We start from the raw sequence: 27,341 nt of genomic DNA, 5'->3' as shown, positions 1-27,341 counted from the left end.
GATGTGCAGGTTAAGTGAATTGACCGTGCTAAATTGCCCATAGTGTTCAGGGATGTGTAGGTTAGGTGCATTAGTCAGGGATAAATATAAGGTAAGGGGAATGGGTTTGGGTGGGTTACTCTTCGGAGTGTAAGTGTGGATTTGTTGGGCCGAAGGTCCTGTCTCCACACTGTAGGGATCCTGTAAATTCTTGATGAGAGCAAAATGGAGAAAGGAATAGGATACTGATAGTTTCAAGGAAGCTTGCGTTTAGCTTAAATACTGACATGGACATGTTGAGCTCAGTGCTTTGTTTGAAGTACCAGTCATTAGTCCATTAGGTTCAAAAAGAATTTGGAACATGAAGTGTTAAGATATTTTGTTAATCTTGAAGGAATTAAAAAACGTCAGAACTTCCTGTTGTCTTTTAATCACTTTGGCTTAGGTCCTGGGATACTTTTTAATTAGGCTCGCCTTTGCAGTTCGGGAAGTTCTGTAATTACAATCTAATTCTTTATTACATAAAAGGAATTTAAAACTTAATTGCAATTATTATTGAAGGAATGTGATGTAGTAATTGATGCTGCACATAAGGTAAGATTGAGGGAAGAGCTTCTTCAGAACCAGCTCCTTAGACACATGGTGACTGTGGTTTCCATGGCATCTATTGCTGAAGTCAATTAGTAATATCCACAAGAGGCTTCGGTGCTCAAAACCATGTGGGCCCTGTGTTCAGCAGTAAGTTGGTCCCTAGCTGTTCTTGTGAAATGTCACAAATGGGTTAAAAATATAAGGTAGATTAGACATTGACAAGGAATTTATGTCACAAGACATTTCTCATTTACACCTTTGGCAATGCTCAGTCTGAAATGTTTACACAGGGACATGTGCCACAAGGGTGATGTGGATGGGGTAAAATCTTTCTCTCTTTAACATGATGTAAAACTATTTAATTATGTTCTATCATTGGATAAACATATGGATGATAATGGAATGGTATTGGTTAGATGGGCTTCAGATTGGTATCACAGGTCAGCATAATTTCGAGGGCCAAAGGGCCTGTACTACGCTGTAATGTTCTATGTTCTAACTGAATTCTGACTGTTGTATCCAGGTTATAGTACTAGCTCTTTAAACCATCATCTTGGAGTACCATTAGATGCTGTCTCATTAGAGAGAGATGATATGTGGCAGTTTAACCCAAGGGTCACCACACCTCAGGCGAAGGGAGAAGTTGAGAAGGAAGTCTTTCAGGGTAACCTTAGATGGAACAAGAATTGAACCCTTGGTTTTGTTATCACTCAAGAACCGCACCAGTCTCCTTCCCTCTTACCACCTTTCACCCTATTGGCATGTAATTATCTAGTTTCCCATTAATACAATAACTTCAACTGTTCTATACTGTAGCAAGTTCTGCATTCTCACACTCCCTAGGTGACAATGCTTCTACTGAATTTCTTATTGGATTATTGTATATTGATGTCCTCTAGGCTTAAACTTCCAAACAAGTGGGAATATCTATGCTGCTTCTACCTATCAAAACATAGAACATAGAACATTACAGCGCAGTGCAGGCCCTTTGGCCCTCGATGTTGCGCCGACCTGTTATACCAATCTGAAGCCCATCTAACCTACACTATTCCATGTACGTCCATATGCTTGTCCAATGACGACTTCAATGTACTTAAAGTTGGCGAATCTACTACCGTTGCAGGCAAAGCATTCCATACCCTTACTACTCTCTGAGTAAAGAAATTACCTCTGACATCTGTCCTATATCTATCACCCCTCAATTTAAAGCTATGCCCCCTTGTGCTCGCCGTCACCATTCTTGGAAAAAGGCTCTCCTTGTCCACCCTATCTAACCCTCTGATTATTTATATGTCTCTATTAAGTCACCTCTCAACCTTCTTCTCTCTAACGAAAACAACCTCAAGTCACTCAGCCTTTCCTCATAAGATCTTCCATCCATACTATGCAACATCCTAGTAAATCTTCTCTGCCCCCTTTCCAAAGCTTCCACATTCTTCTTATAATGCGGTGACCAGAACTGTACATAATACTCCAAGTGTGGCCGCACCAGAGTTTTGTACAGCTGTAGCATAACCTCATGGTTCCGGAACTCGATCCCTCTATTAATAAAAGCTAAAACACTGTATGCCTTCTTAACAACCCTGTCAAAACCTTTCATTCTTTGAGGAGCTTCTAATAATATCACCTCTTGGACTGAGCAGAGAACAAGATGGAGAGAAAGGATGGAGGTGGGAGAGATGGGAGAAAGATAAGAGAAGGAGAAGGGAGGGGAAAACTTCAAGGAGAGACAGGAATAAGGAGGAGGTGAAGGGCAGTCAGGAATGATGGGAAAGCAGCAGGGGATTGGGTTGAGGTGGGAGAAAGAGAAAAAGACAGTAGGGGAAGTGTGATGATGCTATGACTTCAAGAAGTGTATTTTGTCTGGTTTCTTTTGAGAGATTGAATGAGAGGTATCGAGCAGTCTAAGATAACATAAACCACATGTGAGGGCTTGGGATTTTTTTAAAAAGTTGGAACAGTAAAACAGCCTGAATGGGTGTGGCCAGTTCTCAAAGACCAGGATTTCTAGCTTTTTTTTTAAGCTTTGAAATTGGACAAAAGTTGCAGGAGTTTTGAAGAAGTAGAAGTAGAAGATATTCTTCCCTTATCTCAGTTACAGCGAGAAGCTGAGGTTTCTCTTCCTACTGCAGGCGTTGCGTGTGGGAAAATCTGATTTCTGAATTTCAAATTTTGTCTTGGGGTCTGTTTACGGAATGTTACCATATTGTAACATTTAATTAGTAATAGTTACTATATCTATTAATCTGTTAAGATTGCTAACAGAGTTAAGTAATTCCAAGTTCCTCTTTCTTTTGTTATATTTTAACTATAGTGTTTGAATAAATTGTGTTTTGCTTAACATTGAGTAGTTTGACCCGTCAAATTGCATCTAGAACATAGCATTTCGCAGGTGCCTTTAAAGTAAGAAAAAAGTTAGTGTCTAGACTACCTTCTTAAAATATTTTCAAGAAGTTTTGTCTGGTCCACAACAGGGGGAGATAGGATAGGAAGGAGTGTTCAGTATTGAGGAACCGGAAAAGGATGACCTAATAGCTGACACATTGATTTTTACTTTATTCAATATGAAAACCAGAACCAGACTCACTGCTGCAATCCTCATCAACTTGCTGATCTGTACATAGAAAGCCAAAGGAACACTGCGTACAAGTGTGTCATGCTAAGAGTCTGACTGACAATCCTGAATTGATTGACAGCAAAGTTTTCATACATTCAGGATTATTCAGCAGATGTTGTCCATTTTGACGAATCATAAAAATTGTTGAAACTGCACTGTCTATAGCAAAGCTTCTGCCAATCAGGAATTCCTAATGAAGAGCTTATGCCCGAACTATCAACTCTCCTGTTCCTCGGATGCTGCCTGACCAGCTGTGTTTTTCTAGTGTCACACTTTTCGACTCGCAAGACCAGCATCTGCAGTCCTCACTTTCTCCTAACATTATGTTATGTCAACGTGGCTCCTGAGCTTCACTCGAGGTGATGAGTTACAATGTAAAGGGCAGGAAAATATAGTAGGGCTATGTGGTGGTATGAGTTGGCACTAATTTGGCATTGGGGCTACAAAGGGCTGGATGGTGAGTACTACAGCGTAGGTTAGCATGAGAGTAATGAGGTGTCATGTGCATGGGTAAAGGGGCATTAGAGGTAGAGGTGCTATTGGGGATGGATAGAGGGACATGGGCTGACTGAATTGACACGGGTCAGCACAGATGGGATGTGGGCATTGTGTTTGGGGGAGGTGAGGATGTGGAGGTCAAGGGGTGGAGCAATGCTTTGGATTTCACTCTTTTTTTTCCATTGTGCTGCAGTTTGGTGCCAGCGCAGGGAGGCATGCCTTGTGGCCAGGTTCATCCATAGCCAGTGGCACCTTCTCACATTCACACTGTCCATCTCTTAGGATACTCCAATACTGTGAAATAAACATTCAGCTTTCTGGAAAAGCTTTTCCAGAATTGGGTTTGCAGGATCAGGAAATGTATGGTCTCAGTGGTTCTAACCTGGGAATGAAAATTGGAGTCAAAGCTCACCTCAAAGAGCACAGTTACAAAGGTCTGCAGTGACTGCGCAAGAACTAGAACCCCACAGAACAAATCTCAGAATGTTGCTTTGGGATTCTGAGTGTTGAAGTGCCGACAATACAATATTTCTGATCCAAAACCAGCTTTGCTGTGTTGCGATGGGCATTGACTAAGGGTATAAGTGCTTGTTACCATGCTACAGGCTGGTGTTTAGCTCTGCTCAGTGGGCTGCCTTTTGCTCTACTTACTGTGTCTCCAATCTTCAGCCCGGAGCAGACTCGCTGTCCTGGGAAAAATCCATTATCTCCACAGTGAGCATCGAAGGTTACTGACAGTTCCTTTGGCAGATTCAAAACTTCCATTTCTACAATGGAGCGGATTCTCTGAAGATAAGGAAGAACACGGACATTAGTTTAAAGCCTAGTTTTGTTCTTGCTTGTCCTGCTGTCCCGGGCCTATCAATGTCTTATCTGCAGTTCCTTGGACTAATATTCCTTTATCAACAGTTTCCCTCACCTCTCAGTTCCTTGACCTGTGGATTTTTAATTTATCATTTCCAGTTATATATGAGCTTGTTCTATTTTCCACTGGTTTATCTCTCTTTCCTCTCTTGAACAGAGATGAGACATCCCTCAGCCTGCATTCCTTGGTGGCACTTTTCCCATTTCCAAACAGTATTGGAGAATTCTGCCAGGTGTCTCCTTCCTGACCTCCTTTAATAATCCAGAATTCATGTCATTTGGGATGGAGCTCCTTGAGAGAAGGAGCAGGAGCAATTGCAGGAGCCTTAATCATTGCTCCTCAGGTAAATGACAATGTTGATTCAAACAATTACCTCTGCAAGCTGTGTTCAAGCTTACCTGATAGGCATCAATGATGATATCTAGGACATTGCTGGAGTCCCTGGAAATAGTCCCAACTGTAGAACCAGGAAGCATTTTAGTGTAACTCTGTGGAGTAAGCAAGATTACGCAACATAAGGCTTCATTCATCTGAAAGCTTCAACATATCCCCTCACATTGACAATCAAGCCAGTTATCAATTGATTTCACTGTCATCCCAACCTGTTACTCCATTTCAAGCTCATCCTTTGTATTGATCCATTCCCTAATTCCAGCTTGTTGTCAGTGACTTTGTACAGGCACTAATGTGAACATCACACACTTCTGAAAGTAAGGATTTTTCCCAGAAATTGTTTGTGTCTGAAGTTGAAGTATGGCTTTAACAATTTGTTACCATTGCTGTGTGTATCAGCCTCCTCGTTTTGTGGAAACTGACAGACAGAAGCCCAGAAATGAAGTTCAACTGAAGAGGCAACAAATCTATGCAGCTATTACTTAATTAATGCATGTTTGTCAAAGTTCATTGTATGCCTAATACTTTTGTTATCCCTAAATTGACTGCTTGTCCTAACTGGGCTTATCCTCATACCTTCTTTTAATGAAGGGTACAACATTCACAATTCTCTGGTCCTCTGGCACCATGACTGTTTTTGAGAAGGTGGTAGTGAGTTGCCTTTTTGGCATGCTATAGTTCCATGTACAGTGGGTCAACCCACAGTCAACCCACGGAGAGATTTTGAGAGATTTTGACACTGACGATATTTCCAACCAAGATGGTGACTGGCTTGGACAGAAATTTGCAAATGGGGAGTATCTGCTGTTGTAGAGTTAGAAGGTGCTGTCCGAGGGATGTTGGTTAATAACTAACATTGTTTTTGTTACAGAAACAGAAATTGCTGCAGAAACTCAGCAGTTCTGGCAGCCTCAGTAGGAAGAAAGCAGAGCAATGTTTCAAGTCAAGTGACTCTTCACTAGATGAAGAGCCACCAGACCTGAAACGTTATCTCTTATCACAGATACTGCCAGACCTACAGAGTTTCTCCAGCAATTTCTGTTTTTATTTTAGATATCCGGAATCTATAGTTCTTTGTTTTATTGTATTGTTTCGATACCTGTCACCCAATGCTTCAACTACCTTCTCTTCCACTATGACATTACCAAAAAAAAGATACTGCCATAGAGAGAAGTAGAGTGTCCATTTAGTGTCTCAGCTGTGCTCTTTGTACTGACTTCCTTGTTAATCCCCATTTCTCACCCCACTTTGGCTAGGCATTATGTTAATTTGCTGCGATTATGACCTTTATCACTTCCCTTTACTATCTATTTTTATTAAGTCAAATATCTCCAATTTCACAGACAGCACTGTGATACTCATTCATAATGTGAAGGCAGATGCAAATTGCTCATTCAATGTCTTTTAGTCAAAAAATAAACGGGAAGCAAGGGAGTGGGCTGGTGCATGGGAGACCCTACGGAGTGGGCTGGTATTTTGGGAGAGATCAGAGAGTAGGCTGGGGAAAGGGAGACCCGGGGCGTAGGCTGGTATGTTGGAAGACCCCAGGGAGTGGGCTAGTAGGTGGGGGATGAGGGTGCAGCAAGTGAATTGGTATGAGACCCCAGGGGATGGGCTAGTACATGGGGGAGGGGGTGCAGGGAGTGGACTGGTTCATGGGAGACCCTAGGCAGTGGACTGGTACACGGGGGAGGCCAAGGAATGGGTGGCTAATTCTCGGCTGTGAATAATAAATTGTGAAGGAGCATGAATGAAGTGGAAAATAATAGATTAGATTAGATTCCCTACAGTATGGAAACAGGCCCTTTGACCCAGCAAGTCCACACCGACCCTCTGGAGAGTAACCCACCCAGACCCATTCCCCACATTAACCCCTGACTAATGCACCTAACACTATGGGCAATTTAGTATGGCCAATTCACCTGACCCGCACATCTTTGGACTGTAGGAGGAAATCAGAGCACCTGGAGGAAAGCCACGCAGACACGGGGAGAATGTGCAAATTGCACGCAGACAGTCACCCGAGGCTGGAATCGAACCCAGGTCCCTGGCGTTGTGAGGTAGCAGTGTTAACCACTGAGCCACCGTGCTGCCCAATCTACAAAGTAATTACTTGGTCTTTTAATCATGGTAGATTGGATGCCACCAATCTTTCTACTGAAGCTCCTTATACCAAGTGAGTAAAGCTGGTAACAAATGATTTCAACCAAGATTCCGGGCTTATTACAACATACGTACTAGCTAGTTACATTACATCTAAGATACATGATTGTCTGCCAAAGACATCAGAGTCAATGTAAGAGTACGTTGTTAACATATACTGGACATTCTGCTAACTATACTCTCTGATGAACACATGGAGAAATCTGTGCAGCTCTGATTAAGTCCACCCAGGTAAGTTCCTTTAGATGGATGAAGATTATCTTGTGATGTCAGTTAATTCTTTCAGGTACCTAGTGCCTTATACAATACGTGGGAATACTCCTATCTGCAAGCTCCTCCCCAAGCTGTATACCATCCAGACCTGGAAGTATATCATCATTCGCTGTCACTCTCTCAAAATCTTGCAACTGCCTTCCTAACAGCACTGTGGGTGTACCCACACACTGACTGTGGTAGTTCAGGATGTGGGCTCTGTACCACATCCTCAATGGCAATTAGCTCTGGGTAATCAATAGTGGCCAAGCAAGTGACATTCCCAGCTCTGAGGCACCATTCCCTGGATTGATTTCTTGCATTAGCTTAAAAATGTGTTGCTGGAAAAGCGCAGCAGGTCAGGCAGCATCAAAGGAGAAGGAGAATCGACGTTTCGGGCATATTTCTTGCATATCTGTGTTACACATAGATCTACACAGAACAATAGAGTTATAGAGAACATAACTAGCCAACAATGATTACATTCTTTGAGAGAATGAAAATGAGCACAGGTTAAACCAACAGAAAGAGACTAATCAGGGTTTGTGTTTAGATGAGATAATTAGTTGAGATTTAGAATTCAGTGCAGGGGCGACCTCCTGTTTAGGTTTCCCTGTCTGTCCTCTGGGACAGGAAAGGACGCTGTGAACTCATTAGCAGAACTGACAATGTCATTAGGAAGCTGCATTGGCCTTTGGGTTTGTCACTTCTTCTTTTCTTGAGGATCTTACAGTTTTCTAAAGCTTACCCTGTATATCTCAGTGACCGAACCAGTGACTGCAAAGATCAGAAAGATGTTATTCTCCGTGAGTTTTTCAGCCAGCATAGCAAGTGATGGGTAATCCTGAAACATGAAACATATGGAGATGAGTTTTGTTTCCAGATACTTAAAGTAAAACTCCTCTCTTAAGCCCTGGTTCAGTTTTAATATCTGTTGAAGGAGCGTACTGTACCATTAAAAGAGAGAGAAAGCTGTTTTGCAGTGAGAGCTTGCAGGCACCTGTCATGTGACTGACTAGCAGCCTCAGACTGCACTGGAAAATTGAAAATATGTAATATTTGGCTGGAAAACAAATGCCTATGTTTTGGTTGCTTTGTTTACAACCATTTTAATTTAACCAATCAGTTTAAATTCTGCCTCAGGATACTAAAACCCAATCGATTTTGAATTTACTGTTTTGTCAACATTTGAACCAATGAGATGATCTGACGTTAGAGGTATAAAGAAGCAGACACTTTGAAAGTTAGCCAGTGAGAATACCTGCCATTTAGAGAGAGACTGACATTCAAAACACTCTCTATCAAAGGTACTTTTTTCATATGAAATATCTTTCCAGTAAAAGCCAGAAGACACCGAAGACGACAGCCACTGTCTGGTTTTGAAATTAAGTTGATGTAATTTTAATATGGGTGGCTATTGAAACAGTATATTGTTATAGAGTTGGAGCAGTTAAGGGAAAGGAGGCTTAGAGTTGTAAATAGTTGTTGTTCAATGGTCACTTTTAGAGTTAAGGAATAAATTGATATCTTTTCTTTAAATAGTGGAATTTGGGAGTTCTCTGTCACCATACTTTAACAGATTATGAGGTGAGGTGAGCTTTTCTGGGTGTTTGCTTTATTTAGCAGAGGGATTCACCGCTGTGTTGTAACATATCTCACAGTAGGATCTTAAGAGATTGGAAAGCTAATTGTCACAGTTTATCAGTGAGATGCTATTCACCATGATCCCATTTCTCCCATGTCATTAACTCTGGGCAGTCCATCCTCATAACTTATGGCATGCCACTCTGACTGGAAAGTGAGAAAATTGTTACCTGATTGTATGATTTGTGACTGTTAAATAAACAGGGTGAAATTTGTTTCTTTTTCAATGTGTGGACACCAGCAAACTCTTCAAAACAGTGCCATTCAAATTTATGAAGGGAATAGATAAGATAGAAGCAGGGAGGTTGTTTCCACTGGTGGGTGAAGCTAGAACTAGGGGGCATAGCTTCAAAAATAAGGGAAAGCAGATTTAAGACTGAGTTGAGGAGGAACTTCTTCGCCCAAAAGATTATGAACCTGTGAAGTTCCCTGCCCAGTATAGCAGTTGAGGCTACTTCGCTGAATGTTTTTAAGGCAAATACAGACTTTTGAACAGTAAAGGAATTAAGTGTTATGGTAAGCGGGCAGGTAAGTAGAGCTGAGTCCGTGACAAGATCAGCCATAATCTTATCGAATGGCAGAGCAGGCTCAATGGGCCAGATAGTTTACTCCTCGTTCTTATGTCTAGCTGGAGCCTCAGTTTAACATTGTGTTTAAGAGGCATTACCTACAAGAATGCAGCAGTCCCTCAACATTGTACCGGCATATGTTTTAACCACAACCATCTGACTCAGAGAAAAACATCCCCCTGGGTCTTGCCTGACAATTGTGTTGTGTGATGAAAATTTTATTACAATTTCATGACAGTTGGTGGAAAGGACCGCTAACACCCTGCAGAGTGAACTGGACAATGTTTGTCTAGCTGATAGAGATTGGAGGGTCTCAACAGCAGATGTAGATTGAGAAAGTGAATACTTGATGACTGTAGACCAGTGCTACTGGGAGACTGGTGGCTGTGAGAGTGGGATAGGCTGGAGAGAGTAGTAGACTGGGCGATCTAAAAATGGATGAATGCTCTTCAGAAATCAAGTGCATGTACCTAGAATTTTCAACCAGTGCTTCAGACAGCTGAAGTGCAATGCATGGTGGGAACTTGATGGAGCCAGCAGCCTTTAAACATTCCGCGCCGTCACCCCATTGGAACTATATTGCTTTCTGAACGTACCAGGATAGTGGAGGCATTGTACTCATTGTTCAGATTCATATGGCAATGCCCATCATTAGGGCGGGTGATACCAGCCAGCCTGCCGTCCAGTGCGAAGTGTGAGCCAGCATCAGTAACAAAGACCAACATGTGTGTGGCCTCCTGACGCCAACCGATATCATCCTGAAGCAAACAAAGGATTCATTAGAAGCATTCACATGCCTCCCAGCAACTACCCCACCCCCACCCCTGACACACACGCACACACACACGTAACAAAATATGGCAAACATTCCAAAAAATCGTAGAAAAAGTATTACTGCATCCATTGAATCTCTGATGGGATTTGGATGTCTCACACTTAGTGACATTGCTACTGGCTGAAAAATAATTAATAGCAATTATTTAAGGGTAACAGTGTAACCTCATATTGTCAATGCTATCATGCAGTCATGGACTACATTGAAGGCATATCTACTGTCTGTGTAGATGTTAATCCTTTGTCCTTACCTAATTGCAGGGCGGCAGTTAATACTTTTAGTTTGGCTACCTGTGCACAGTGACATCCTTCTATCTTTTTTCCTGCTAAATTAACCACAGCCCACCCTGTCCAGGCCTCACCATCATAATACTTCTGTACTCCACCTATAAACATTAATTTCACATCTGGTCCCTCTGATGGCTCTTCCTTAACTCGACCCTGTCTCTTCTCTTCCTGCTCCATGAAGGGGATACAATCATGTGTTTCTCCTTCCTGATTCACATAGTTTGCTGGGTTCTCTCTCTGATCTTTAACCACTTTCATGTACTTGTCTCCTGACAACAGTGTGACTTCCCATTCAGCTTGCCGCCTCTCAGTTTGCCAGTTTCCAATAACTGGACTATACTGTGTGGAGAGTGTTTTATCACCGTCCGCAGCTGTGTCAAGGGGGAGGATGTCATTAGTGCACAGGTAGCACACTGGATGGCTCGAACACATGACTATTATCTCATCATGACGAGATCCATTTTAGCTGAATAATGTCCCACAGGCTGGAACTTGTTGTGTAACACTACTGCAGACTGATTGCCATTATTTTCACTACAAAAGAGGTGAAAAGGATTTTTCAGATCAGGGAGCCCTAGTGCTGGTGCGGTGGCTAGTGTCTGTTTGATTTTTTTCAAAGGCTATCTCCTTTCAGCTTTCTCTGAGCTAGCCCACCCCACTTTGGTAAGGTTTTGTAAGGGCCTGAGTAGTTCAGTGTAATTTTCTACAAAATTCCTGCAGTAAATTAATAGTCCTAAAATTTGTTTTACCCCTTCAACAGGAACTGTTTTTTTTCAATATTGCAGTTTTCCTTTCCCGTGGAATGCTACAGCTGCCTTGTGTTACTATCCATTTCCATTGGCAACTGGCTGGAGATTACTCTGTGTCTGTTAAAATCCTTGTCCTGGCATGCCTTCTTGTTAGAACCATAAGTTCTCACATTTCTTAATGGGACGGTTCTTGGCAAAGTGCCCGTCTTTATTGCACACAAAACACACTTCCACCAACTCCCTGTTCATCTGTGTTCCCTGTAACAACTGCTGCTAGCTCCTTAATGTTCCCTTGGTTAACTTCTGCTCAAACCCCAATGAGGCACTTCCATAATTTGTGTTTTTTTATCCTCCAGTTCTCTATCCACAGATTACTTCTCCCAGTAGCAGTAAAATAACATCATACATGGATTAAAAATTCTAAAAATGCAACCATCCTTTCCATGTCAGGTAGAATGGGTTAATTAGTATTCTACTATGGAAAAAATGGACAGGGATATAAACCCTTGCATGTAATTACATCTGTTGGTCCTCCTCCTGCAAAATAAGTGTTATATTTTAGGAAAAAGTCCACCTCCTTTGTTAAATTTATCTTTCCTATTTCCTTTATCAGCTTTCTCAGATTTTAGAACATATAGCATAGAACAAAAAACAAAGAACCTTACAGCAGAGGAACAGGCCCTTCGGCCCTCCAAGCGTGCGCCGATCCAGATCCTCTATCTAAACCTGTCGATATTTTCTAAGTATCTGTATCCCTTTGCTCTCTGCCCATTCATGTATCTGTCTAGATACATCTTAAATGACGCTATCATGCCCGAGTTTATCACCTCCGTTGGCAAAGCATTGCAGGTACCCATCACCCTCTGTGTAAAGAACTTTCCACGTATATCTTCCCTAAACATTTCCCCCTTACTTTGGACTCATGACCCTCAGTAATTGAGTTCCCCACTCTGGGGAAAAGCTTCTTGCTATCCAGAAGAAAGTGAGGATTGCAGATGCTGGAGATCGGAGCTGAAAATGTGTTGCTGGAAAAGCGCAGCAGGTCAGGTAGCATCCAAGGAGCAGGAGAATTCACGTTTCGGGCATGAGCCCTTCTTCATTCCTGAAGAAGGGCTCATGCCCGAAACGTCGATTCTCCTGCTCCTTAGATGCTGCCTGACCTGCTGTGCTTTTCCAGCAACACATTTTCAGCTTCTTGCTATCCATCCAGTCTATACCTTTCATGATTTTTTAGACCTCAGTCAAGTCCCCACTCAACCTCCATCTTTGTAATGAAAATAATCCTACTCACCTCTCTTCATAGCTAGCACCCTCCATATCATCCTGATGAACCTCTTCTGCACCCTGTCCAAAGCATCCGCATCCTTTTGGTAATGTAGCAACCAGAACTGTATGCAGTATTCCAAATGCGGCCGAACTAAAGTCTTATACAACTGTAACATGATCTGCCAACTCTTCTACTCAATACCTCGTCCTAAGAAGGAAAGCATGCCATATACCTTCTTGACCACTCTATTGCCTTGTGTTGCCGTCTTCAGGAAACAATGGACCTGAACATCCAGATCTCTTTGTACATCCGTTTTCCCAGGACTTTTCCATTTACTGTATAGTTCGCTCTTGAATTGGATCTTCCAAAATGCATCACCTCGCATTTGCCTGGATTGAACTCCATCTGCCATTTCTCTGCCCATCTCTCTAATTTATCTATATTCTGCTGTGTTCTCTGACAGTCCCCTTCACTATCTGCTACTCCACCAATCTTGGTGTCATCTGCAAACTTGCTAATCAGGCAACCGATACCTTCCTCCAAATCATTTATATATATCACAAACAACAGTGATCCCAGCACGGATCCCTGTGGAACACCACTGGTCACAGGTCTCCATTTTGAGAAACTCCCTTTCACTACTACTCTCTGTGTCCTGTTGCCCAGCCAGTTATCTATCCATTCAGTTAGTACACCCTGGACCACATGCGATTTCACCTTCTCCATCAGCCTACCATGGGGAACCTAATCAAATGCCTTACTGAAGTCCATGTTTATAACATCTACAGCTCTTCAGTAGTACACAGTACAGCAGAGTACAGGCCCTTCGGCTCACGATGTTGTGCCGAGCATTTATCGTAATCTAAGATCAGCCATTCCAACACATTCCTCAATTTACTGCCATCTGTGTGCTTGTTCAGCAATCAATTAAATGTGCTTCATGTCTATGACTCTACTGCTGGCACTCCACCGCTGGCAGTGCATTCCACACACCCACCAATCTTGGTGTAAAGAACCTACCTCTGACATCTCCCCTATACCTTCCTCCAATCACCTTAAAATTATGACCTCTCATGACAGCCATTTTTGCCCTGGGCAAAAGTCTCTGGCTATCTATTCTATATATGCCTCTCATTACCTTGTACATCTATGTCAAGTCACCTCTCTTCCTTCTTCTCTCCATGTAAAAAGCCCTAGCTCACTCAACCCCTCTTCATAACACAAGCCCTCCAATCCAGGCAGCATCCTGGCAAATCTCCTTTGCACCCTCTCGAAAGAATCTACATCCTTCCTATAATAAGGCGACCAGATGACACAGCATTCCATGTGTGGTCTAATCAGGGTTTTATAGAGCTGCAACAAAACCTCGCAGCTCTTAAACTCAATCCCCCTGTTAATGAAAGCCAAAACACCATCTGCCTTCTTAACAACCCTATCAACTTGGGTGGCAACTTTAAGAGATCTATGTACATGGACCCTAAAATCCCGCTGTTCCTCCACACTGCCAAGAATCCTGTCTTTAACCCTGTATTCAGTATTCAAATTGGACTTTCCAAAATGAATCACTTTGCATTTATCGAGGTTGAACTCCATCTGCCACTTCTCAGCCCAGCCCAACAATGTCTTGTTTAGCCTGCAATAGCTATCTACCTCGGCACTACCAACAACACCACCGACCTTTGTGTCATCGGCAAACTTACTAACACACCCTTCCACTTCTTTATAGAAGTCAACCTGCCCCTCACTGTTTTTGCAAATAGTCATAAACCCTATCTCTGAGAATCCTTTCCAGTACCTTGCTTACCACAGCTATAAGACTGACTGGTCTGTAATTCCCAGGGATTTCCGTATTCCCTTTCCTGAACAGAGGAACAACATTCACCTCCCTCTAATCAGCCAGTACTACTCCCGTGGAGATTGATGATGCAAAGATCATCGCCAGAGGAGCAGCAATCTTATTCCTTGCTTCCCATAGTAACGTTGGATAAACGATCAGAATTTTTTTCAAACAGAATTGCATTACCAAGATTCCAATTTTCTCACACCCAAATATCTTTACAATGAGCAAATCTTTTCATCTGGAATCAAGGATTCACTCACGTGCGGGAACAATATTTGAAGTTCATTCTGGCCAGAAACTGGAATTCCAAACATGGAGCCAATTCTCAAAGATGAAGTTTTCTCAAGCTTTACAAACCTAACCTTTTAAATTAATATTTTGTCACAGGTTTCTGCTATGCACAACCACTGATAGTTTCTTAAACTGACATTACATTAACCATACATGTTCCCTACTGGCTCACACACAGCACATATCACACTTTTAAATCATCAAACATTCCCCAAAATGTAAACTAATTTCAGATTTTCAAGCTCCAGTGAACAAAAACACACAAATTTCACAGAACAACATTTAGCAGACAACAAAGGTGCATTCAAATCAGACCACAAAAAGAGTTAACCCCTCTGCAAGGTTCAATGAACTGGCATTGCACAGACATTCAGTTGTCTTCTCTCTCTTTTTCAAGGATGAACGGAAGGGAATTTATTTCATGCAATTAATCAATTACCTAACAGGATGGAACCACACTTGAGGGGAAAAATGGCCTATTCATATTTTCACATACCTTTGATCTGCTTTATCTCATGATTCTTTCTGCAGGTCAGTTTTGAGGCAGAGACATTAAGTAGTTTGACCGTGATTGGTCATACAAAACATTGATGTAGTTGTGGGTGGGGAGAGACAATGTCAGTTAACCTGAAACTTCCCTCATCAGCCTCATGGACAGAATCCCAGGGATCTCCTGGTGGTATGGCACCTCACTGTCATACCATTACACTGGATTCAATCACAGTTTCTGGGGCTATAAAGATTGTCTCCTCTTAGCTTGGGAGACTTTCTGTCAACTTTTATTTTAAAAAGATTACTCACAGGTGATTGCCACGCTAACATTTATTGTCCGTGGTTGTACAACTGTGTGGCTTGCTTGGTCATTCTTCAGCAAAGAAAGATACCAACTCTTGTCCACATTCCTGGTCACTGCTCAGTGACCCATCTAGAGAAATGTGGATTTTTTTTTTGTTATTCACTCGTGGGATGTAGCCATTGCTCGCTGGCCAGCATTTATTGCCCATCCTTTGTTGTCCTGGAGAAGGTGGTGCTGAGGTGCCTTCTTGAACCACTGTCATCCACCAGCTGTGGGTTGACCCACAATGCTCTTAGAGAGGGAATTCTAGGATTTTGACCCAGAAACAATGAAGGAATGGCAATATGTTTCAAAGTCAGGATGGTGAGTGGCTTGGAGGGGAACTTGCAGAGGGTGGTATTCCCATTTATCTGTTACCCTTGTCCTTCTGGATGGAAATGGTCATGGGTTTGGAAGGTGCTGTCTAAGGATCTTTGATGATTTTCTGCAGTGCATCTTGTACATACTGAGCATCGGCGGATGCTTGTGGATGTGGTGCCAATCAAGTGGACTATTTTGTCCTGGATAGTGTCAAGCCTTCGGAGTGCTGTTGGAACTCCACTCATCAAGGAAAATGGAAAGTATTCCATTACACTCCTGACTTGTGCCTTATAGATGGTGGACAGTCTTTCAGGAGTCAGCAGGTAAGTTACTCCCTGCAGTATTCCTAGCCTCTGACCTGCTCTTATCGCCATTGTGTTTATGTGGTGAGTCCAGTTGAGTTGATGGTCAATCATAACCCCCAGGGTGTTGATCGTGGGAAAATCAGTGATGGCAACACCATTGAATGTCAAGGGGTGGTTAGGTTGTTGCTTATTGGAGATGGTTATTGCCTGGCCTTTGTGTGGTGCAATTGTTACTTTCCACTCGTCAGACCAAGCCTGAATATTGTCCAGATCTTTTTGCATTTGCATGTGGACTGCTTCAGTATCTAAGGAATCACAAATGTGCTGAACATTGTCCAATCATTGGCAAACAACTCCAGTTCTGACCTTATGATGGAGGAAAGGCCATTGATGAAGCATCTGAAGATGATTGGGCCTAGGACACTACACTGAGGAACTCTTGCACAGAGATGGAGAGGAGAAATGGAATCTGAGAGACTCATGTTGTCCATATAGCTAATATAGTGGCAAAACTTATTGTCTACACTGGTACTGCTGATATTCAGGAGTGCCAAAACTCAGGCAGAGGAAGTACATATCGTTTGAGCCAGTGATGGATAAATGACAGCCCAAACTGGTTAGAGTAATGGCCTGCTTTTGCTTTTTAATTACTTTCTTTTCCACATGGTGATAATCTCCATTAGGAAGCTGAGTGTACGATGCCAGAGAGGAGTTTGTAAATTGGTTGATGTCCTGGCCGTAAAAGTGGCATCCGGATTAGGATAGAGGCTGGTTTATGCAGGGACTGAGAGAAAAAATATGACTGGGAGTGCTTTGAGGTGCAGGACCTTCCTTCTGATGATCCACATTAGCTGAAGCTTGGGTGGGTGATGGCAAGGTCTACCTTTACTCACCGTGCACACTGTAGCCTGAAGTATGGCATCCATTCCCCCTTCTGGTGTGTCGCGATTTCGAGAGACCTGCTGTTTAATTACTTCCTCATTAAACTTCTCCACTTCTTCCGTCAGCTTGAGTGCATTTATAAATCCAAAGACAGGTCTACACGACTGGCTAAGTCTTAAAAATGAAATCACAAAAATGTCAATGAACATTGGTCTTGTGCTTAGAATCATACCACATAAATGCCAGACAATGACCGTCACCAATAACAGACACTCTAACCAATGCCCCTTGTGTTACAATCACTGAATCTCCCATTGTCAACATCCTTGGGGATACCATTGACCAGAAACTCAACTGGACTCACCACACAAACTCAGTGGCTACAAGACCAGGTCAGAGACTAAAGATACTGCGGCGAGTAACTCACCTTCTGACACCACAAAGCCTGTCCACCATCTACAAGACACAAGTCAGGAGTGTGATGGAATATTCCCCACTTGCCTGGATGGGTGAGCTCCAACAACACTCAAGAAGCTTGACACCATCCAGAACAAAGCGACTTGCTTGATTGGCACCATATCTACAAACATTCAGTCTCTCCCCCATTGGCTCTCAGTAGCAGCAGTGTGTACTATCTACAAGATGCACTGCAGAAATTCACCAAAGATCCTTAGACAGCATCTTCCAAACCCACAACCACTTCCACGTAGAAGGACAAGAGCAGCAGGTACTTGGGAACACCACCACCTGCAAGTTCCCCTCCAAGCCACTCACCACCCTGACTTGGAAATATACCGCCATTCCTTCACAGTCGTTGGGCCAAAATCCTGGAATTCCTTCCCTAATGGCATTGTGGGCCAACTGACAGCAAGTGGACTGCAGCAATTCAAGAAGACAGTTCACCATTACCTTCACAAGGGCAAATAGGGATGGGCTATCAATGCTGGCCAGCCAGCGACACCCAAGTCCCACAAATGAATTTTTTAAAAAAAGAGGCAATTCAGCATTTGGGCTGACTCCCTGAAAGAGCCATCTAATTAGTCCCATATCTCCAACTCATTTCCTGTCATCCTGTAAATGAAATATCTACATCTAATCCTGTTTGGAAGTTACAGTTGAATCAGAAATTCCCACCCTTTCAAGGAAGTATATTCCAGACCAAAGTAACTTGTTGGTTTAAAAAAATCTTCATTTCCTCAGATTCTTCTGACAATCATCTTAACTCTGTGTACTTCTTCTTTTCAATCAAACTATCAGGTTCTTCACTCACTCCTTCATCAAAAAGTCATAATTATGGATTGATTGTATGCTACATGTTAAATCACCAATTTGCTTTCTCTGTTCCAAGGACAGTGATCCCAGTTTCTTTAATCTCTTGTGAAATCCCTCTCATGATGGTTCTCATCCGTGCTGAGGCCTGTTAGGGTGGAGGGCCAACAATTTCTGTTTCAATTTGAATATTCAGATTTCCCATGCCAAATGCAGTATGGGCTTCACTCTGGACTATTACATGATGTCTGATTAAGCCTATCTGATTACTGATCCTTATGCAGTGCTTGGCTGTATGATCTTGTGGGTAGAGCTAATGAGTCAAGTGACTAACTGCCAAGGCTGAGAAAATTCTAGAGAAAATCCTAGCTATGACAACCTGGATGTTGAAAGTTCTTCAAAGTTCCATGATGTTTGAGTCATGTAAATAAACCTCAAACTATTTCTACATATCTTGGAGGTTAATCAGAAAAATAAGATTTACAGCATCTCAATCAAAACATATTTACAGTGAGGCTTGATTTATAGAACGGGGAGAAAGTGAGGTCTGCAGATGCTGGAGATCAAAGCTGAAACTTTATTGCTGGAACAGCACAGCAGGTCAGGCAGCATCCAGGGAACAGGAGATTCGACGTTTCGGGCACAGGCCCTTCTTCAGGAAGAAGGGCCTGTGCCCGAAACGTCGAATCTCCTGTTCCCTGGATGCTGCCTGACCTGCTGTGCTGTTGATTTATAGAACACAGAACATAGAAAAGTACAGCACAGAACAGGCCCTTAGGCCCACGATGTTGTGCCGAGACTTAATCCTAATGTAAAATATAGTAACTTAACCTACGCACGCCTCAACTTACTGTTATCCATGTGCATGTCCAGTAAATGTCGCTTAAATGTCCCCAATGACTTCACTTCCACCACCACAGCTGGCAATGCATTCCATGCATTCACAACTCTCTGCGTAAAGAACCTACCTCTGACATCTCCTTTATACCTTCCTCCTAATATCTTCAAGCTATGACTTCTCGTATCAGTCAATCCTGCCCTGAGGAATAGTCTCTGGCTATTGACTCTATCTATTCCTCTCATTATTTTGTACATCTCGATCAGTTCTCCTCTCTTCCTCCTTCTCTCCAGACGGAAAAGTCCGAGCTTATTCAACCTTTCTTCATAAGGCAAGCCCTCCAGTTCAGGCAGCATCTCCAAAGCCTCTGTATCTTTCCTATAGTAGGGCGACCAGAACTGTATACAATATTCCAAGTGTGGTCTCACCAGGGACTTGTACAGCTGCAGCAAAACCTTGCAGCTTTTAAACTCAATCCCCTGTTAATGAAAGCCAAAACACCATATGCTTTCTTAACAACCCTGTCCACTTGCACGGTACCCAATGAGTCATGACATAAAAATATAATATACAAACAAATTATTATTGCTGATAGTGAAGGGACATCGATTAGCAAAAATTGGGTGGTCATACCATTTAATAAGACTGTCCAATCAATGTGAAGGTATTGTGTACAAAACCAAAATATTGCAAATGCTGGAAAGTTGAAATAAAAGCAGAAAATGCCAGAAACAAAGTTCTGATGAAAGATCAATGACCTGAAGCATTAACTCTGTTTCTCTCACCACAGAGGCTGCTAAATCTGCTGGTTTTCTCCAGCACTTTATTTTTGTTGAAGCTATTGTACATGTTCAGTAATACACTGGAATAGGACAGTAAAATCCTGTACACTCACTGGTAGTACTAGTTTACTGCTGTATTAGATTAGATTCTCTATAGTGTGGAAACAGGCCCTTTGGCCCAACCAGCCAACACTGACTCTCTGAAGAGTAACCCATCCAGACCTATTTCCTTCTGACTAATGCACCTAACACTATGGACAATTTAGCTAACCTGCACATCTTTGTGTCTATGGGAGGAAACCGACGCAGACAAGAGGAGAATGTGCAAACTCCACACAGTCACCCGAGGCTGGAATCAAACCTGGGACCCTGGTGCTGTGAGGCAGTAGTGCTAACCACTGAGCCACCATGCCACCCCACTATTGAGTAGTCTTCCTGCGAAAGATTATGGATGGATTGGAGAGGGTTCAGACAAAGTGAACAAAAATGGTGCTGGGACCAGTGGCTCAATAATAAAAGAACTTGATCTAAACTTGAGCTTGGGTGCACAAATAAAATTAAGTCTGCTTTCTAAAAATTTTTTTATTTTTATTTTTATTTATGCAATGTAAATTTCCAGAAAAAAGGGAAGTCTTGCAATTATAAAAATGTAGACAGAATATGCTGGAGAGAGAAACAGACTCTGTTTTGAGTCTGTGTGACTTTTTCTTTAGTTCTTTCGAACTAAAGGGGGCTGAAAAATCACGGGATGGGAAGAAGTACACATGGAACAAATGGTGAGGGTTACCAGAGTGAAAGATAAAGGGAGTGCAAATAGTGGTAAAGGGATTATTGAGATATAAAATAGGTGTTAATGCTAGGTGTGAAAACAAGCAAATACTAGGTGTGAAAACAATCCACTCAGATAAAAACCACGAAGACACAGATGTGACATTGTGGGTGTTTTAATCAAATGGAGGATAATGTTCTGAGCTTGTCAAACTCAACACTGAGTCCTAAGTGAAGTGACCCAGCAGAAAATGAAGTATTTGTGGTGCAGCAGAACCAAATCAGAGCTGTTACTACATGTTTAAGGTGCTTAATTGATGTGGCAAGCAACTGGAAGTTCAGGATCATTGATATGGACACAGTGGAGCTGTTTTGTAAAGTAGTCATTCAGTCTTTGTATGGTCTCCCAAACGTAAAGGGGAATGCACTTCGAGCTGCAAATACAGTAGATAAGATTGAAAGATGTACAACTAAGTTGCTGTTTCACCTAGAAAATGTACTTGGGCCCTTGGAAACTGAAGAGGGAGAAGGTAAAAGAGCAACTGTTACCTGCCATGGTTGCATGGGAAGGTCCCATGGGGGAGGTGAGGAAGTGTTAAGAGTGATACAAGGGGTGGACCAGGGTGTCATGCAGGGAATGTTCCCTGTACAGTGTGAACAGTTTAGGGGAGGGTAAGATAGTTTTGGTGCTGGCATGCTGATAGAAGTGGCTAGACATGGCATTACAACCTCAAAGCAACTTTTTAAAGTAGTCACCATTGTGGAACAGGGGACCCAGTTTCTAATTGGTGCAGTGAATGCTTCCACATGCGACAAAATGATCATGATTAGATAACTGTGTTACTTTTCAGTGTTGTTATTTAAGGGATAATTTTTGGCCAGGATAATGAAGATATTATCTTGCTTCTCTCTGAAGTAGCCCTTAAGATTCTTTTCATTTCACACTTGAAGGAGCCGTGGTTTAAAATGTCATCTAAATAATGGCACCATCAACAATGCAGTCCTCCCAACTCCTGTACTCAATATTCTGACAAATAAAAGAAAGCATACCAAACTCATTCTTCATTATTGTCTTATCTACCTACTACTCCACTTTCAAGGAGCACTCCAAGGTCGCTTTGTTCAGCAACACTCCCTAGGACCTTACCATTAAGTGCATAAATCCTGCTAAGATTTGCTTTCCCAAAATGCAGCACCTTGCATTTATCTGAATTAAACTCCATCTGCCACTTCTCAGCCCATTGGCCTATTTGTTCAAGATCCTGTTGTAATCTGAGGTAACCCGCTTCGCTGTCCACTACACCTCCAATTTTGGTGTCATCTGCAAACTTACTAACTGTACCTCTTATAGGTCTAACTGTACCTCTTATAGATTTAAGGTGAGAGGGGAAATCTTTAAAAGGGACTTAAATGGCAGTGGGAGCTGCCAGAGGAAGTGGTGGAGGTGGGCACAGTTACAACATTTAAAACCATTAGATTCGATTCCCCAAAGTATGGAAACAGGCCATTTGGCCCAACAAATCCACACTGACCCTCCGAAGAGTAACCCACTCAGACCCATTTCCCTCTGACACCTGACACCCTGGGCAATTTAGCATGGCCAATTCACCTGACTTGCATATCTTTGGACTGTGGGAGGAAACCAGAGCATCCGGAGAAAACCCATGCAGACACGGGGAGAATGTGCAAACACCACACAGACAGTTGCCCGAGGCTGGAATTGAACGCAGGTCCCTTGTGCTGCGAGACAGCAGTGCTAACCACTGAGCCACCGTGCTGCCCATAAACACATACCCTGCAAGCTTGAACCTGCAACTTTTAAACCCCAGTGACGAACCTGGTCAGTGTGGGGATTGAGCCCCTGACCATGGCGTTATTAGCACCATCTGGATGGGTATGTGAAGTTTTAAAAAATTCATTTGCTGGACGACACTTGCCAGACAGCATTTGTTGCCCATTCCATTTAAGGGTCAACCACATTGCTATGTGTCAGGAGTTACATGTCAGCCAGACTAGGTAATGATGGCAATTTCCTTCCCTAAAGGGCATTAATGAACCAAATGGTTTATCCAACAATCGACAATGGATTCATGGTCATCATAAACTTTTCAATTCCAGATATTTATTGAATTCAAGTTCCACCAATGCCGTGGCAGGATTCAAACCCAGGTCCCCAGAACGTTATCTGGATCTCTGAATTAACAGCCCAATGATAATATCACTTGGCCATTACCTCCCCGCATAGGGATAATAAGGGCCAAATGCTGGCAAATGGGACTAGATTAATTTCAAACATCTGGTCAGAATGGACAAGTTGGATGGAAGGGTCTGTTTCTGTGCTATACAACTTTAAGACTCTATTAGTTGTTACATTTAGTATTAGCACCAGTCTGCGACACAGTCTACAAGGATTTCTCAAGTGTTGGGAGCATTGGGAACCATTACCTACACACTTTGTGCCATTTTCAATGGTATTAGTGAAGATGATGAATATAAACATGAGTCTTTCTTTGCTTACCGAAGGCAGGGGTTTTCGATTTCTGCTTCTGAGGTCATGTAAATATATGGAGAGACTGGCTTGTCGACAAAAGCTCCAAAGCCCAGCTGCAGGTTGCTGGTGACTTCAGCCATTTCTTTAGCCACCCTTGTGCCAAGTTCCTGGATGGTTTTCAAGTCGTCTTTCATAGAGAATGAGAGATCCATTAAGTAGTAAATGTCTACAGGATAGTCCTCCACTTGACGTACCTGGACTGTGAATGATGTGGATTCTCCTGTGGGAAGTGAGAAAGCAGAAACTTATAGAAAACATGAGAAATCAACATCCTGAATCCAGGATCAGTGGCAAGAAACATTTCTCTTCTTCAGAATTAGTCACTTACTATGTGGTATTCAAAATTCTACAGGGCTCGACATGATAGGTGTAAGAAGAATTTGGGAGGTGGAAGGAGGTCTAGAATCATGGGATGCAGTCTCAGATTATGATAGACATTCCTACAGAGACTACAAGAAGGACTTGAATGCTAGGCCTCAGTCCTTCATGAGGCTTTGTCTGCAAGTCCATTTCACATCATCAAGGCACTCCTGTATATTAACACTTTCAGACCCTTTTGCCCTCCCTCCCCACCATCCCTATCTCCCTTGTTCGATGGTGCTCATTCCTTTGAGGGCCTTTGTCAGCTGGATATCCCAGCAGCCAACACTGGGAAAGTCTGAGAGATTACTAGCCCTAGGATTCCAGCACCATTAAAGACACCACTGCAAAAGGATAGAGATATTTTGGGTGGCCAGCATTCACTGAGGGAAGGCATATCATTGTTCATGTTATTGTAAAGGAGATGCAGTATATAGTGTGGAGGACTTACAACAAACATACAAAGCATCGGTGAGACCTCATATTTTCATTTTATAAGGGACTAAGGTGAAGTGAAAGTTGGACTGCTAAATAATAATTACCAGGAGAGTTTTCCAACTTGAAAATTAAGTGCAATTTTTTCTTTGTTATGCCTGACAATGTTGATTTTAGAAGCAATGAGAGAGAGAATCAGAGATTGAGTGGCACTGAGAGTGTTTCGAGAAAGGAAAGTCTGTTTATTGACAACCCTCTGATTGGTAAAAACAAGGACTGCAGATGCTGGAAACCAGAGTCTAGATTAGAGTGGTGCTGGAAAAGCACAGCAGGTCATGTAACATCCGAGAAGCAGGAAAATCAATGTTTCAGGCAAAAGCCCTTCATCAGCCCTTCCTTTCATCCTAACCCTCTGATTGGTTGAGCTGCAGATTATTAAAAGTTATTAGAGTTAGGACAGCAGTGAGAGAAACTTCCAGAGTCTACGAACCAAAAGCATCCATCTCTCCTTCTCTCTTGATGAGGAAAAATATGGAAACGCAAGAAAGTTTAAAAGAAAGAATTCTAACATGATTTAGGACTACTTGATTAAATGTTGAATTGAAGGGAAAAAAAAATACAAAAGACTGTGAGAGACAATTTAAACTATTACTGAAATCTGAACTTGAGATCTTTGGAACTTTATCCTGTCAATAGTCTTTCCCATTGGTCTGTGTAAACCTGTTTCTCTTCCATCTTTCTGAATTGTGAACCCACATGTGTATTTGGTTGGGGAGCTTAGAACTTGAGGACAAAGATCAAAAAAAGATTAAATTGAGTAGGATTCATATTCAGAGAGTGGTTATTATGTAGAATTCTCCTTGTCAGAGAGTGGTACTGGATTGATCATTCAAGTATATTCAAGGTTGAGTTATACTGATTTTTGTATGACAAAGGAATCAAGGGTTACAGGAGAGCTGACAGAAAAGTGAAGTTAAAATCCCAAGCAGATCAACTAATCTTCTATTATTGAATATGGACTAGAAACAAGGCACAAATGGTTTTCTCCTATGGAAGTCATATGGGGTCTAGGGTGTACTAGCTAGATGGATAGAGAATTGGCTGGGCAACAGGAGACAGAGTAGTAGTGGAAGAGAGTTTCTCAAAATGGAGACCTGTGATCAGTAGTGTTCCACAGGGATCCAGGCTGGGACCACTGCTGTTTATGATATAGATAAATGATTTGAAGGAAGGTATAGGTGGTTTGATTAGCAAGTTTGCTGATGACACAAAGATTGGTGAAGTAGTAGACAGTGAAGAGGAGTTGGGCAGAGAAATGGCAGATGGAGTTCAATTCAGGCAAATGCGAGGTGATGCATTTTGGAAGATCAAATTCAAGGGTGAACTATACAGTAGATGGAAAAGTCCAGGGAAAATTGATGTACAGAGAGATCTGGGTGTTCAGGTCCATTGTTCCCTAAAGGCGGCAACGCAGGTCAACAGAGTGGTCAAGAAGGCATGTATTGAATACAAGACTTGGCAGGTCATGTTACAGTTGTATAAGGCTTTGGTTTGACTACATTTGGAATACTGCGTACAGTTCTGGTTACCACATTACCAAAAGGATGTGGATGCTTTGGAGGGGGTGCAGAGGAGGTTCACCAGTATGTTGAGTGGTATGGTGGGCACTAACTATGAAGAGAGGTTGATTAGATTAGGATTATTTTCATTAGAAAGACAGAGGTTGAGGGGGATCTGACTGAGGTCTACAAAATCATGAGCAGTATAGACAGGGTAGATAGCAAGAAGCTTTTTCCCCATAGTGGGGTCTCAGTTACCAGGGGTCATGAGTTCAAAGTGAGAGGGGAAATGTTTAGGGGAGATATGTGTGTAAAGTTCTTTATGCAGAGGATGGTGGGCGCCTGGAACGCGTTGACAGCAGAGGTGGTAGAGGCGGACATAATAGCGTCATTTAAGATGTATCTAGACAGATACATGAATGGGCAGGGAGCAAAGTGACACAGATCCTTAGAAAATAGGTGATAGAGGATCTGGATCGGTGCAGGCTTGGAGGACCTAAGGGTCTGTTCCTATGCTGTAATTTTCTTTGCTCTTTGTTATGTATTGTACACAATACGTTTTGAATGGGCTACAACATGTCTAGCATTACAAGTGTCTACACTTCAATAGTACTTATTTTATGATCAAGAACATCAGGATGACCTTTATTCTGGCCTCCAAATCATTTATCTATATTATCAACAACAGTGGTCCCAGTATGAATCCCTGTGGAACACCACTGGTCACAGGTCTCCATTTTGAGAAAATCCCTTCCACTACTACTCTCAGTCTCCTGTTGCCCAACCAGTTCTGGGCGGCATAGTGGCTCACAGCACCAGGGACCCGGGTTCAGTTCCTGCCTCAGGTAACTGACTGTTTGCATATTCTCCCTGTGTCTGTGTGGGTTTCCTCCCACAATCCAAAGATGAGAAGTGGCAGATGGAGTTTAATTCAGATAACTGCGAAGTGCTGCATTTTGGGAAAGCAAATCTTAGCAGGACTTATACACTTAATGGTAAAGTCCTAGGGAGTGTTGCTGAACAAAGCAACCTTGGAGAGCAGGTTCATAGCTCCTTGAAAGTGGAGTCGCAGGTAGATAGGATAGTGAAAAAGGCGTTTGGTATGCTTTCCTTTATTGGTCAGAGTATTGCGTATAGAAGTTGGGAGGTCATGCTGAGTCTGTACAGGACATTGGTTAGGCCACTGTTGGAATATTGCGTGCAATTCTGGTCTCCTTACTATTGGAAAGATGTTGTGAAACTTGAAAGAGTTCAAAAAGGAATTACAAGGATGTTGCTAGGGTTGGAGGATTGGAGCTATAGGGAGAGGCTGAACAGGCTTGGGCTGTTTTCCCTGGAGTGTCGGAGGCTGAGGGGCGACCTTATAGAGGTTTACAAAATTATGAGGGGCATGAATCGGGTAAATAAGCAAAGTCTTTTCCCTGGGGTCGGGGAGTCCAGAACTAGAGGGCATAGGTTTAGGGTGAGAGGGGAAAGATATAAAAGAGACCTAAGGGGCAACGTTTTCTCACAGAGGGTGGTACGTGTATAGAATGAGCTGCCAGAGGAAGTGGTGGAGGCTAGTATAATTGCAACATTTAAGAGACATTTGGATGG

General features: G+C 42.5%; 1 protein-coding gene across 2 annotated transcripts in view; it reads right to left on the bottom strand.

Moving 5' to 3' along the window:
• Window positions 1-27,341, bottom strand: part of itgb3b (integrin beta 3b) — a 97,027-nt gene that overhangs the window by 33,115 nt on the left and 36,571 nt on the right. For both annotated transcript variants that reach the window (XM_043675308.2, XM_043675309.2), the window contains exons 4-9: window positions 23,359-23,611; window positions 17,195-17,357; window positions 10,168-10,329; window positions 8,107-8,202; window positions 4,949-5,038; window positions 4,337-4,471 (exon numbers count right to left, since the gene is read on the bottom strand). In XM_043675308.2, the coding sequence (XP_043531243.1) occupies window positions 4,337-4,471; window positions 4,949-5,038; window positions 8,107-8,202; window positions 10,168-10,329; window positions 17,195-17,357; window positions 23,359-23,611 (899 nt within the window). The remainder of the gene's footprint in view (window positions 1-4,336; window positions 4,472-4,948; window positions 5,039-8,106; window positions 8,203-10,167; window positions 10,330-17,194; window positions 17,358-23,358; window positions 23,612-27,341) is intronic.

This window comes from Chiloscyllium plagiosum, unplaced genomic scaffold (assembly GCF_037043375.1).
Source record: "Chiloscyllium plagiosum isolate Xiang-an unplaced genomic scaffold, Cpla_swu_hap1 HiC_scaffold_32, whole genome shotgun sequence".
Taxonomy (NCBI): domain Eukaryota; kingdom Metazoa; phylum Chordata; class Chondrichthyes; order Orectolobiformes; family Hemiscylliidae; genus Chiloscyllium; species Chiloscyllium plagiosum.
The sequence above is the reverse complement of the archived record's forward strand: the minus strand, read 5'-3'. Positions and strand labels throughout refer to the sequence as shown.